Source organism: Platichthys flesus, chromosome 5 (genome assembly GCF_949316205.1).
Source record: "Platichthys flesus chromosome 5, fPlaFle2.1, whole genome shotgun sequence".
In the NCBI taxonomy this organism is placed as follows: domain Eukaryota; kingdom Metazoa; phylum Chordata; class Actinopteri; order Pleuronectiformes; family Pleuronectidae; genus Platichthys; species Platichthys flesus.
The window spans coordinates 10,521,549-10,534,579 of record NC_084949.1 but is presented as its reverse complement, the minus strand read 5'-3'; the positions used below and the strand labels follow the sequence as shown (position 1 = coordinate 10,534,579).

General features: G+C 40.6%; 1 protein-coding gene across 3 annotated transcripts in view; it reads right to left on the bottom strand.

The window, feature by feature from the left end:
* Positions 1–13,031, bottom strand: part of crebbpa (CREB binding protein a) — a 44,684-nt gene that overhangs the window by 24,516 nt on the left and 7,137 nt on the right. For all 3 annotated transcript variants that reach the window (XM_062387871.1, XM_062387872.1, XM_062387873.1), the window contains exon 2: positions 5,640–6,328. In XM_062387871.1, coding sequence (XP_062243855.1) covers positions 5,640–6,328 — 689 coding nt within the window. The remainder of the gene's footprint in view (positions 1–5,639; positions 6,329–13,031) is intronic.

Genomic DNA, 13,031 nt, shown 5'->3' with positions numbered 1-13,031 from the left:
CTCTGTCAAAGGAGGAGGGGCGCTATTCTACTACTAGATAGCAGCAAAGTTTTTGAATTCGATCCACAAGAGAGAACTCTGGCATTGGAGTAAGTAGGCAAGGGGTTACCTACTCGGATTTTTGAAATATTGAATTAATAATAATTAGCTTGTCAGCCACTCTGACGGGTAATTAAGCACAACTTGGTCATATTCTTAAGATCCTGTTGGGTTGTAGTCCAAATTATTTCTTCAGCAAGACCCCTGAGAACTTTCTCTACTTAAGAGCCTCTTCTCAGAAAAATTGATTCTCTCAGTGGAACTGTGTTGAGATGATATTATTATATTATCAGTTTACAAAGGTTTTTTGAAACAATTGATTTTTGGAAGCAAATGGCAGAGTTTTAACACAGTTCATTGTTACTCCTGGCAAATATCATTATTGTCAAATTGTTATTATTCTTATTTTGGATTGGATACTGAACTTTGAATCTTTTAGTTTTGTGCATTGTCAAACGTTCCTTTGTTTTTCTTTGCGCCCTATGCCCCTGGCATGATGCCACCTTGGGAAAGTTGTCACCCAAACCCAGATCCCCGTTAACAGGCTCTCCTCTCTCATCCAGCTTAAACGCAAAATGTTTTCACTTCACCTCCAGCTGCTTCACTGTGTTTGGCTCTGTATGAGTGAGTGTGGGCGGTACCAGCCCATTGTGTGTCTGAACTTCGCCTCGCTCTCAGACACACAGAGAAGCGGCACATCTCGCTACATGTCTGTGATATTTGAATGCAAATAAACATGCATTTAAACACAGTTTAATCAGGTCAGCTAAATTATCAAGGTCATATTGATATATTGTATCATTAGGCAATATAGTAATTAGCATGACAGGCCTAATCGGTGCTCGGTGTTATGATCGTTGTTCCGAAAAAAAGAAGGATAAAAAAGTCAGCTAAGCAGCAGTGTTAATTTTGGCAGCTATTTTTGATTTAGTCTTAGTCTTAGTCTTTTGACAAAAATGCATTTTAGTTTTAGTCACCTTTTAGTCATTTTTATCATTCTTAGTTTTAGTCGACGAAAACTAATTCCATTTTAGTCTAGTTTTAGTCACATTTAATAGCCAAATTAAACTCCTTTTCTATAAAAACATATAGCTGCAGCCTAATAGCTTAAAAATATATATTTAGTTTTAAATGTGAAAACAAAAAGTGAGAGCAGGTCAGACTTGAGGCGAACACAGAAACTGCAGCTTGGTAGAAACCAACTGCAGCTTCTGCTCTGATCAAGAAGCTGAGGCGCTGATCTCTGATCAGCAGAGACCAGAGAAACTCTGTGTTTTCACTGTTTCCATAGTTAAGAAGCAGTTGGTCACTGAGAGGCTTCCTTCACGTGTACTAGCTCTGATCTTGTGTCTCTGAGCGAGTGAGCGGGGCCGGGGGCGGAGCCTCGGGACTGGTGCGCTATCACCGGTGCGCTATCACTGGAAGCGCCCAGACACCCACACAGACACAGAGACTCACTCGCCCGCTCCAGATACTTTGACGGCCTTATACGATTAAAAACATTATTGTGACTTAGTCAACCACCAACATTTTCGTCTCGTCAACGAAAGTTAAAAATAGATTTAGTCATAGTTTTTATTTTCAAAGATCCGTTTTCGTTACGTCTTCGTCTCGTCTTCGTCATGGAAAAAGGGTCGTTAACGAACCCTAACTGGTATCGGAAGATTTCTGCAATTACTGTGTTGTTGCGTCTCGCAATTAGTTGCTGAATGGTGGTTGGCTTGCGTCTACTGGCATTTTATTCTGGTATATTATTCATGCATTGGCAATCAAAAATTAACTGAATGTTTCCAGGGACATAGGCAAAGCCAATTAGTCCAGTGATGCCATGCTAAGAGATGGGGCTTGTGTGTTGCTGTATAGGGCTGGGGTTATGCGTCAACATCATCAATTGCACAAATATGTCAAAGCATGGATTCACCTGAAGAGCAAGCTGAAGCGGGAAATAAAAAAATCACCCACAATCATCTAAAGCATAAGTCTCCAATAGGCGGACTGGACCCAGACGCCATTCTATACTGACCCAAACACATCATTAGATGTTGACAGAGCATTTCTATTCTAACCTGAGCAGCTTTTCTCGCATTTATGATAGAGAAACAAGAGATGGTGTTTGTGGAGATTGTTCATATGTGAAATGTAGTTAGGAAAAAAGAAGAAACGCGGAAACTCAAATGATATCTTTTATTCTTCTTCTAAAATGATGCACTTTATCTTAAGATGCCTTTTTCAAAAGCTGTTTTTAAATGCAAACCTTATTTTTCTTGAAACGAAAAGGGTACATTTATTTGATTATTTGATTATTAGAGTGCCCTCCAGTTCAGTGTGAAAATGAATAAGCACTGTTGAAATACTATTGATTTGTACTTTCTTTATTTTATATATTTTTTGTCTTACAGACCTTGATACAACTACCAGGCTACAACGCATGTGCATTTTATTTTGGATGAATTCATTACTATATTAAATCGAGTAATAAAAGATAACTGTAGATTAATCATAAATTATGGCAAGATTAATAAGTTAATCGAAAAAAGTATCGTTAGATTAATCAATAAGAGATCTTTGACTCAAGTGTGCGTCGTTGGCATTGGTACGGGTATCAAAAACAATACCGAGCTATAATGTTTCTTGATTCCAACAATGTCATCAAGTTAGGATCAGGACAGCATACATCAACATGGGACTTGATTAGGAATTAAAAGCCCTGTTACTTCCAGACTTTACACCCTGATCAACTTGCTACTCTCTCATCCACGGAGCTGCTGGGAGACCAGACCCGACTCTCGACATGCCAGGCCCGGCTGTAACCCCTGCGGCTGTTGACACCACTCCAACAGACCAGATAAAAAAGAGTCAGCTGAGACGACCAGACACTGGCAGCCTTTCAACACAGCTGAGCAGGCAGACATGAACACACAAATGCACGCCCCCTTTACTTTGCTTTCTCCTTTCAGCCCCCCCCCCCACTCTCTGACACACTCCACACATCAGTAGGCAGAACAGTTGCCACCTATCAACTCACCGGTCTACTGCCCTGCCTGACTACACAGCTGAGATTCCTCCCCTCCTCCTTCCTCCCTGCAATCTCCCTCTGTCATTCTAACTGATTAAGTGGTTTACAATAACTGTCCTCCTCTGCGTGACTGACAGGGCAAGCAGCCATCCAATAAGCCAGAGAAAGCAAGGGGAGTGTTCGCACATACACCATAACAAAGGAGCATGAGGCAGAAAAGAGTGACAAAAGCCTCTGACCAAAACAAATGCCCAAAAAGAGATTTACAACCTGCAATTAAAGCACAATAGCGGAAGCAACACACAAAGACTGGAGCTTGCGGTTTTCTGCTTTGTAGCTGTTGGGGACATGATAATCACAGCAGACCAGCTGAGGCCTCTTCCTTCAAAATGCTGAGAGTCCCTTCAAAGATACTTCTACATGAGCTTCTAATCTTTCCTGTGGTTAATGCACTAGTACTCCATTTAAGAATGAATCTCAACAAACACGTTGCCTCTCACTAAAAGTCTCTTCTCAGCAGCTCACAGCATCTGAGTGTGTTGTGGTTACATACCTCTTTAATGTCTTGGCTCTTACACATAGCGAGTAAAATATGGCTTTCTACTGATTTCCTGTGAAACCACATTTGTGGCAAGCTAAAATCTGAGTAGCTGAGCAACCCAATATGCTCGGTCTGTTACACAGACAAAACTAAGAGGTCTCAAGACCAATCTTAACAACGACTGAGCTGCTGACAGCCAAGTTAATGTCAACTCCTTGCCAAAGGTGATGAGGAACTGGCAAATGGAGTGGAGTGTACATCTAATTTCAAACCGTTTGAAGTGATTGGTTGAAACACTGTGCAGATGAACCACAGATCTACCATGTATGCAAAAAAGGAGAGACCTGCAGTGCGGGAGGATTCATTTTAGTTCCCTGTTAAGGATCTCAAAGGTTTGTTGATGTAGTGAACGCACTGCGTTATGAGACAAAGTTGTGTAATGATCAGTCATAAACAAACTCCTCTCTCAATAATTAGCCAATTAGGATGTACAGCACAAGTAGATATCTCAAATAGATTTCGAAATAAGTTACCTTTAAACAATGAAAGACCCAGTCTTAATTTGAGGGTAACCAATGTATCTCGATTCATTGTTGATAATTCATCCAGATTTGTCATTAATACCTTGCTCAGGGTTATGCTTTAACCCTGTCAACTAGTTTGTTTGTTAGAAGTGCTGTCAGTTTAACGCGTTATTAACGCCGTTAACGCAAACCAATTTTATAGCCGTAAATGTTTTTATCGCGAGATTAACGCAGAGCTGCCAACTCTCACGCTTTCGCCGTGTGACACACGCTTTTGCAGGTTGATGGTTGTCACAATAATTTTTTAAAACATCATCGTATCAGGCCGTCAAGAAGTACAAAGAGCGGGTGAGTGTGTGTGTGTCTGTGTGGTTCCAGATAGCGCACCGTAGCCCCACCCCCTGCCCCTGCGCACTCGCTCAGAGAGACAGTGAGATCAGAGCTCGTTCACTTGAAGCAGTCTCTCAGTGACTGACAGCTTCTTAACTATGAAAACAGTGAAAACACAGAGTCTCTCTGGTCTCAGCTGATCAGAGATCAGCGCCTAAGCTTCTCGATCAGAGCAGAAGCTGCAGTTGGTTTCTATCGAGCTTCAGTATCTGTGTTCGCCTCCACTCTCGCTTTTGTTTTAATATTTCGCCAACTAAAATATATATTTTTAAGCTACTAGGCTGCAGCTATATGTTGTTATTTATTTCAAAATAGGGTACTTCTTATTCATATATTTTGGACACATCAGGACTCAAATAGCCCTAAACAGTTCTGTGTTTAATTTGTTTCAAAGTAGGCCGACACTTGCCTGTGTATTTTGTTTGTTTGTTATTTTGTTGCTTGTCTGTTTGAGAGGCCTGACTGCTATGTTCACAGCAAACTTGAAAAAAAGAAAATATTAAGCCATGGTTTAACTGCACATAAAACATTTGCATAAAGCAAGCCAATCCACTTTCCATGTTGATGGAGCATTAAAACCCCCAAAAAATTATGGAGAAAAAATTAATGAAGGGACATTAAGAATAGATACAAATTTGTGATAAATCGCGATTAATTTTGAGTTAACTATGACATAAATGCGATTAATCGCGATTAAATATTTTAATCGTTTGACAGCACTATTTGTTAGTAAACAAGATTACACAAAAACTACTGGACAACAAAACTTGGAAGGAGGCATTATCCATCAGGGAAAAAGCGTAGTCCTCTACTCAAGACTCAACTAGGGATGTTATTAAACACAATCGTGGACGGAGTGAAGATGCTATTAATTGAAAAGCAGCGCCACGTAGCTTCATGCATGGCTACCATCTTAATAAATTCATGACAACAGTGAAGTTACCATTTAATTACACATTTTATCCTGTCTGAGCTTAATATCTTAGACAATGTAACAATGAAGCGTTCAGGGAACATTTTTGCTAAACAACCTGACATGGATGCATAAACACAGGAGATATATTTCATACACATTTGAGCCCCGATATGTGCATGCACAAACACTACACTGAAGGGAGCTGTGACTCACCTTGCTCATGTTGCCTGCTTGTTGGGCTGCATTAAGGGTGGCATGAGCACCCATCTGCTGCCCTCCCTGGCTGAGAGTCTCTGCCAAAGCACTAGCTGCTCCTCCGGCTCCTGCAGAGGCTCCCTTAATTGTCTGTCCCTGGTACTGCAGGCCTGCTACTCCTGCTCCCCGTCCTCTCCCAGCTCCAGGTCCGAGACTACCGTTCATAACCTGCCCAGGTTGGGGCTGCCCGCCCTGGGTCAGCAACCCGGCATGTCCCTGGCTATTGTTGATCATGTTCTGGTTGAAGCCTATTGTTGCAGTAGTATTGTTGTTGTTCTGTCCTGCTATTCCAGTTGGTGTTCCCGCTTTTTGGGCCTGTGGGGACGGGTGGTTGTTGGGAGAGCCTTGGCCGAGGGGGCTCTTACCCAGCGGTTTACCCAGCTGCGGCCCCATTCCGCCTGGCTGAGGGCTAGCAGAGTTCAGACCTGCAGGAGTGATGCTGGAGGTGCTACCTGCTCGAAGGAGCTCTGAGAGCTGCTTGTGCTTGGCAGCTGCATCTGGGACACTACCCGCAGGGGTGCCACCTGGCCCAGCTCCAGGTGCTGCTCCACCATTTGAAGGCATCCCAAGGTTTAGATCTCCACCATTAGGAATCAATTCATCTGGTAGGTCATTCTCCAAATCATCCCAGGATAGTGATCCCAGCTCTAAGAGAGAAGGAAGAGATGAAAAAATAAGAAACTTAAACTGGATTTCAGAGAAGTTTGTTGGTGGTTTCAAAGGTCTCATATAGAATAGGTTGCTCATACTCAGTCAGTTGGAAGATTTGGTTTGCTTATACCCACTGGCTTTGTTGTCTATCAAATAAGCCTGTAAAAAAGCACTTACTGCCAAATATTCATATCATTTCCATTATACAGCTGGAAACTTAGCCTACAATTCACAAACAAAACATTCAATGTCTAAAATTAAAACTAATATTTTCTTATTCCTCAGTTGACGCACTCTCTCAATCCACATGTTCATTAACACTCCCAATTATTGAATATTAGCGTGCAGACACGCTGTATGGTGTTACATTGGGGCCTTGTCACTGAAGCACAAGTCAGTAACAAGACGTTACATTATAATAAAATAATTGCTAGTGGCTGACAAACACAATGTGACAACGGAGAGAATGAAGCAGCACTCAGAGTTCCTGCTGGGAGGTAGAGGATTATTTGTATAACACCATCCAGACATGTGAGCAAGATGTTGAGTGCCTCGGGAGCCTTGATTTGAGATGAAGTACTTAAGACAGTGAAAAGGGGGGAGGTGTGTGTTCATTAGGGCTGTCCTCGATAAGAAAAAAAAACAACCTGTTTGAACAATCAATTAGTGGCACTTAAAAAGACAAAGTCTGATTAGTTGGGAGAGTGTCATCGTTTGCATTCGATGTGTGATAATATCAGGATTCTTTTCCTTTAACATTATTCTGGTTTGACAATTTGAGTTTGGCATTCTGTGTCAGAAGCACGGTACAACGTAAGAACTTTTTACATCTTTCTAGTGTTACTTTCAGAGCTAATCTGGAATGTGTGTAATACTACCCCAAACTGTGAATTAAAGCAATATGACAAATCACAGTGATAGCCGTTATTGATTATATTAAGTAAAGAAACTGCAAATCTTATCAATTAGTTAATTACTTTACTTTGGATTATTATGCGTTGAAGTGATTATAAACAATATAAAATCTATAAACAAATTATACAAGGGTATAGGCCGAACCTGTAGGCAGGGACAAGATATTTGTTCCAGAAGCCTTATGGTATTTGTTTTCTTGTCTGAGCAGGCTTTGCTTTCCACAATAACAATAACTGCAGGTAAGCAGTTCATGTGGAGAGCAAACAAGGTAGAATACATTGACCAAAATGTATCAGTTATCAACTTATTAAGTAATCTGCATATATAAGCAGATAACTAATAATGAAGATTAGCCCAAAATGTAGTTTTTTTGGGTGAATAAACATTCAGCTTATATAATAAAATAAATTAGTGCGACTCTAAACAGTGTACACTGGACGGATATCCCCTGTCAACAATAGCAGCAACAGGCATTGGTCTTTGCTTCCAGATGCTAATACGTTGCCAGGCAATAGCTCAAGTACTCAAAGATTGACAACAATATACTTTGAATGGGAGTTTGCTGTATAGGTAACTATTTAACCCTCATTACTTGACATGAATTAACATTTTCTCCCATAATTAGTGGGTAACGTGTGAACAATATTGATTTGAGTCGAGTTGCCAAGCAGTTTCTGAACAAACACACTATTGACTGTGAAGTCACCAGGCCAATATAAAGTCAGGTCTCCCCTTTTCATTCTCTTTCCATGCCGACTGGAGAAGTCTGGCATCTCCAGCTCACATCTTCTTTACACGAAAACTCTCAGAGGAGATGGGTGGCGGTCCAACTCACTCTTTCAACTGAAATCAACTTCTACAAGGAGAGGTGCAGCTTTCCACTCACCGAGCTAAGGAAACCTACAAATCCAAGCTCCACCAACCTTCAAGCAGCGATGCGAGGGCCTGCCGAAGAACAGCCACTGAGCTGTATGCACATCAGAACCACAAAGGCAGGAGCCACTGTTTATTTGATTCCTTGCAATGTTTATATGTTTGATTTGTGTTGCTTTGATATTTTGGTTACCAGTTATTTAAAGTTAAAGTTTGTGTTAGTTTTGCTCTTCAGTCTTTCCTTGCATGCATCTAGTAACTTTCTCTAATTTGGCACCAACACAGACACACGCATATATCAGCATCCCGCCACATGTCGTAAACATTCCAAAAGGGGGAGTTTGTTATCTTTAGAGTGGCCAGCCATTTTGGAAGAACACGCACGCACGCTCACGTATACTCACGCACACGTAAACTCACGCACACGTAAACTCACACACACGTAAACTCACACACACGTATACTCACATACACATATACTCACATACACATCTTTGTTTCGTAAGTAGACCTAGAGTAATTTGTGTTTTTATATTATTTTCATATTAAATATTTTTCTTTCACAAATGTTTTCTCATTGATGTTGCATAAGTGAATTTTGCCAACCTCTTCACTGTCAAGAACTCTATATACTTCAACTTAGCTAACTATCTAATTTTGGTTATAGTTTTTATTGATTGTTAATCAGAGTTCCAAATTTGTAGGTAGTACTTTTATTAGACCTAAATCAATAAACTGGCAATCTTTTCCCTTCCTTTGAAGGGTGGTGCCCTGAGGTACCTTAAATCAATTCATTATTATTTAATATTAATATATTTAATATCCATAATTAGAATGTAGTACATACCACACATGTTAGGACAGTGGCCTCCCAAGACTTGGGTAGGCTAAAACAATTGTGTTCTCATCTAACCAACTTGTATCCCGTAGTGAAGTAATTTATTAATCTTGGACAAAGCTATCTTGTAAAAATAACCTATTCTTACCTTGAAATAAACAAAACACGAGTAAAAAAACAGAGGCCATGATCAGCATGCATGGTAGTGGCTGGCAGTAACATGGTTCAAAGAGGCAACAATTCACTGCAGCTGCACAGCTGGAGGTAGTGAGAGCTGAGGAATTTGACTTTTATCTAAGACATCTTTAAATCAAATCAAGCCTTTCACTTATCAACATATGATAAAAAGGGTCTTGATACAATAGGGTGGGAGAAGGTAGTAGCGAGCAGACGGAAGGAGGCAGTCACTGTCCCATCTGCTGCTGCTGGATGTCTTCATTGAGATTCAGTCTGGATCCTGTCTTTAATGAGGGCACTGGGCCTTTCCTGAGTAAACACAGCCTTCCAGATCTACAACGCTACCCGCTGTCTGTCCCTGGCATCCAGCAAGCAGGTGCTCCATGTTGTAGATGCTTGTTTAAGGCTGAAGGAACCATCCGTCATCTCCCTCACTCACCCCTCTCAGCCTCCCCCCTCTAGTCAGCAGCCACATGGATGCTCTCAGCATTCAAGTCAACCACATGTGCTGTGGTCTGGCCCTGCATTAATTTCTGAATGGACGCACACACATACACACTCTGTGGGACCTTGCCCCCAGGCTTCTTGGCTGGAGACAAATGATGCAAAGCAATGTTTTGGTTGGGTAGCACCACATGCTGTCAAGGGAGCCCCAACCATGAAGAGGGGGAGGGGAGACACAGCTAGAGTAAAGCTCTACTCTATTTTCAGTGCTCTTTTACCCATTATTCACTGGTTACATTTGCTTCCATTTATGCCTTCCTTCTTATGATCTTTTCCTTAATTAACCCCCTTTCTTACCTGACTGATTACCATAATGTTCTCTACTTTTTACTGCCATATCCCCTGTAGGTCCTGCCTGAGAGTTAGTGGTTATAAATACCCAGCAGTGGTCCAGACTGGGGCTGTCTGTCATTTTGCCTCTGGTCTTAGCTCCCTGCCTGAACGGACAGGTGCAGCAGGGCTGCCGGCCACCTTTCACTTACAGCAGTACAAGACATAAAGCAATTTAAAGCGGGTTAGGTAATCTGTTCTCTGTATCAGTATGAGGTTCAATGGATTGGACACATTGAGTGAGTATACCTACTTTGAAGGGATAGTTCACCTACAAATCAAAATTCCCTCATTATCTACTCACCTCTATGCCGATGGAGGGTTGGGTGAAGTGTTTGAGACCACAAAACAATTATGGAGTATCAAGGGTAAACAGTGTTGCAGCAGAATCCAAAATCCAAAATAATACAAATGAATTAACTAGTGACCAAAGTTTCAGACGTAATAAAACTGAAAAACAATAAGATAACTCTATACTTCTCGTGTGGTGTCATCCAAGTGTCCACAAGCCATGACCTCCATATTCAATTCGAAACTATTTCATTTACACTGTGTTTTAAGCCTAAAAGTCCACCAAGTGGCTAAGCCAAAGGACAAGGTGCCCTCAGTCCCTGAACGCACCTTGTTAGAAGATATTGGCAGAACATTCATGACACACATTGACAAGCATTAACTCTAACAGCAGGATGCTGTGCGTTAGGAGACTTTCCACAGTTTTAATTGAAATCAACAACTTTTGACATCTAACGTATGGATAGTACACAACCAAAGGCTCACAAATGAATATAAAGGATCTACATAACAAAACAACCCAACAACTGCTTTAAGGCCTGAAGTTGCTACTTTATTAACATTCTGAGTTCAAGCAAACCTAGACTTTGACTGTTGATGATCTACAAACTACTGAAAGAAAGGTTATGACTACTTGATAAAGGTATAGGTAGGGCTAATAGAAAAAAATCTTAGAACAATATCCTTTTCCATAGCGATATATATCGTGTGTAAATCAAATAAGCAGCAACTACATTTACATGTTTATGTACAGTGTTCTTATGTATAAACGTTTTTGCTTATGCTACTAAGTGAAAAGGTGTACATACATATAATGTACATACTCAGCATTTTCTGTTTTATTTTTGTTTCTATTGCCTTTTTATATATTTTCATTCTCTTGTCTACATCATTCTGACCTGCCTACTGCAGTAACAGCTGAATTTCCCCTGTCTGGATCAATAAAGTTTTATCTTATCTTAAATTAGCACCACTGCACTGAGGCGCATTGCTCCGCTGTTTTCTAATCATCACATTTATATCTAATCTTTAGAAAAACCTACTGAAATCATATTTATGTTCATGAATAAACAGGGCAAGGCTTCTTCTGCAACAAAGAAGTTTAAACACTATGCTGTGTCATAATCTGCAAGAGGAACTTCTGTCTGCAGGAGTGTGTGTGTCTGCTCGTCTCTGTCCCTCCTCACACACAAGCTAATATATTCACATGGGATATTCACCATCTAGTCATATATTCTAAAAAAGTTATTAATCTAAGATGTCGGATCATGACTCCAGCTCATTCCACACCAGCTTTAACCCTGATGTCCTGACTGTGCGATTCATGTCTTGTGTTGTGTAGCAGGTTTAAACACGTGTCACATCATTACCATCCATCTAAAAACCTGTGATCAGGAATTGTGTTTTTTGTTAAATTGTAAAGTGACTCTGACACAGGAGGACCGGACCTTTAATGAGCGTCTGTCCTGACCCTGGAGCAGCGCTAGATATAATTATTCAACTGTGGAAAACCACTAAAACAATGAAGCTAGCAGAAAACATGATTATATTCTGTCACTGTATCGATGCAGGGTCGTCCACCTCTATGCAGGAGCCAAAAGATTTGCAACTGTGCCGCTCCCTCTACACTGTTGCAGCACAGAATATAGAACAATTGAAATATTATTTTCATAATTAGCAACATTGTTTTGAGAATAATAAATTTGACTACAAAAAGGTTAGTAAAAGTATTTGAATTTGTACAACACCACTAGTACCACTAGTTTCAGGAGCAGCAGCACAAACTTTAGGCGCACCACTTACTGATAAATGCTTTGGTTTTATGCTTTTTAAATAAAAAATTTGCAAAATATAGAAATGTGCTGTTTTATTAAGTGCTGAGAAAAAATGAATTAAGGCAGCGTAAAGCAGCGGTCACCAACCCTACGACCGCAATCGACTGGTTCATCTGTTGCGTACACACAAAACAGGGCATGAAAGATGCGTATGCCACGACCCACGCAAACCTTGGAATTTATACAACATTAAAACCAACAGCGTTACTTGTGCTCACGCGAAAAAACAGTTCCATGAGAACCTTCAATTAAAGTGAGTTGCAGAGCAGAGTCATTTAGTTTGTTAAATCTCTGCAGTGAATGTGACTTACCATCAGGCACACAGAGCGCACTGGAGATCCCTTACAAAAGATAAAGAATAACTATTCACTTTCCAAATAATATCCCAGAGTGGAGGTTTGGATCAACTGATGTGTGAAGTAATCGGTCCGATTGCTCTAAATGTATAAATACTGCAGTGACATTCGTGCGTAATGCTGCGTGCTGGATGCACTGGCACTATTGAAGGATTTTGAGCGTTTAAAGATTACCAAGATTTCCTGTCCTATAATGATGACTGACTCACAAACTGATAAAGATTCTATAGATGTGTGATCATGGATCGTTGTGCTGAACTGATCCAGTATTATACACGACGGACCCATCCTAGTACAAACACAAGTTCTCACAACTATGGTATATTAGCCGACAGGTATGGATGGTTCAAATATGTACAGACGATACAAGTTCCTTCACATTCCGAGTGTAATTTATGACCACAAACCGTATGTGCTGCCACGCCCAATTCAACAGACACCCCATGCAAACTCTCTTTGGTGTAACAGTTGCCTTTTACTTTTCTAACTAACTCAGATTTAAACCTGTAATATATAGTGGTTATTTCCACACAGGATTCAGATGCAACAAGTTGTTAACACAACATTGATTCATCATCAC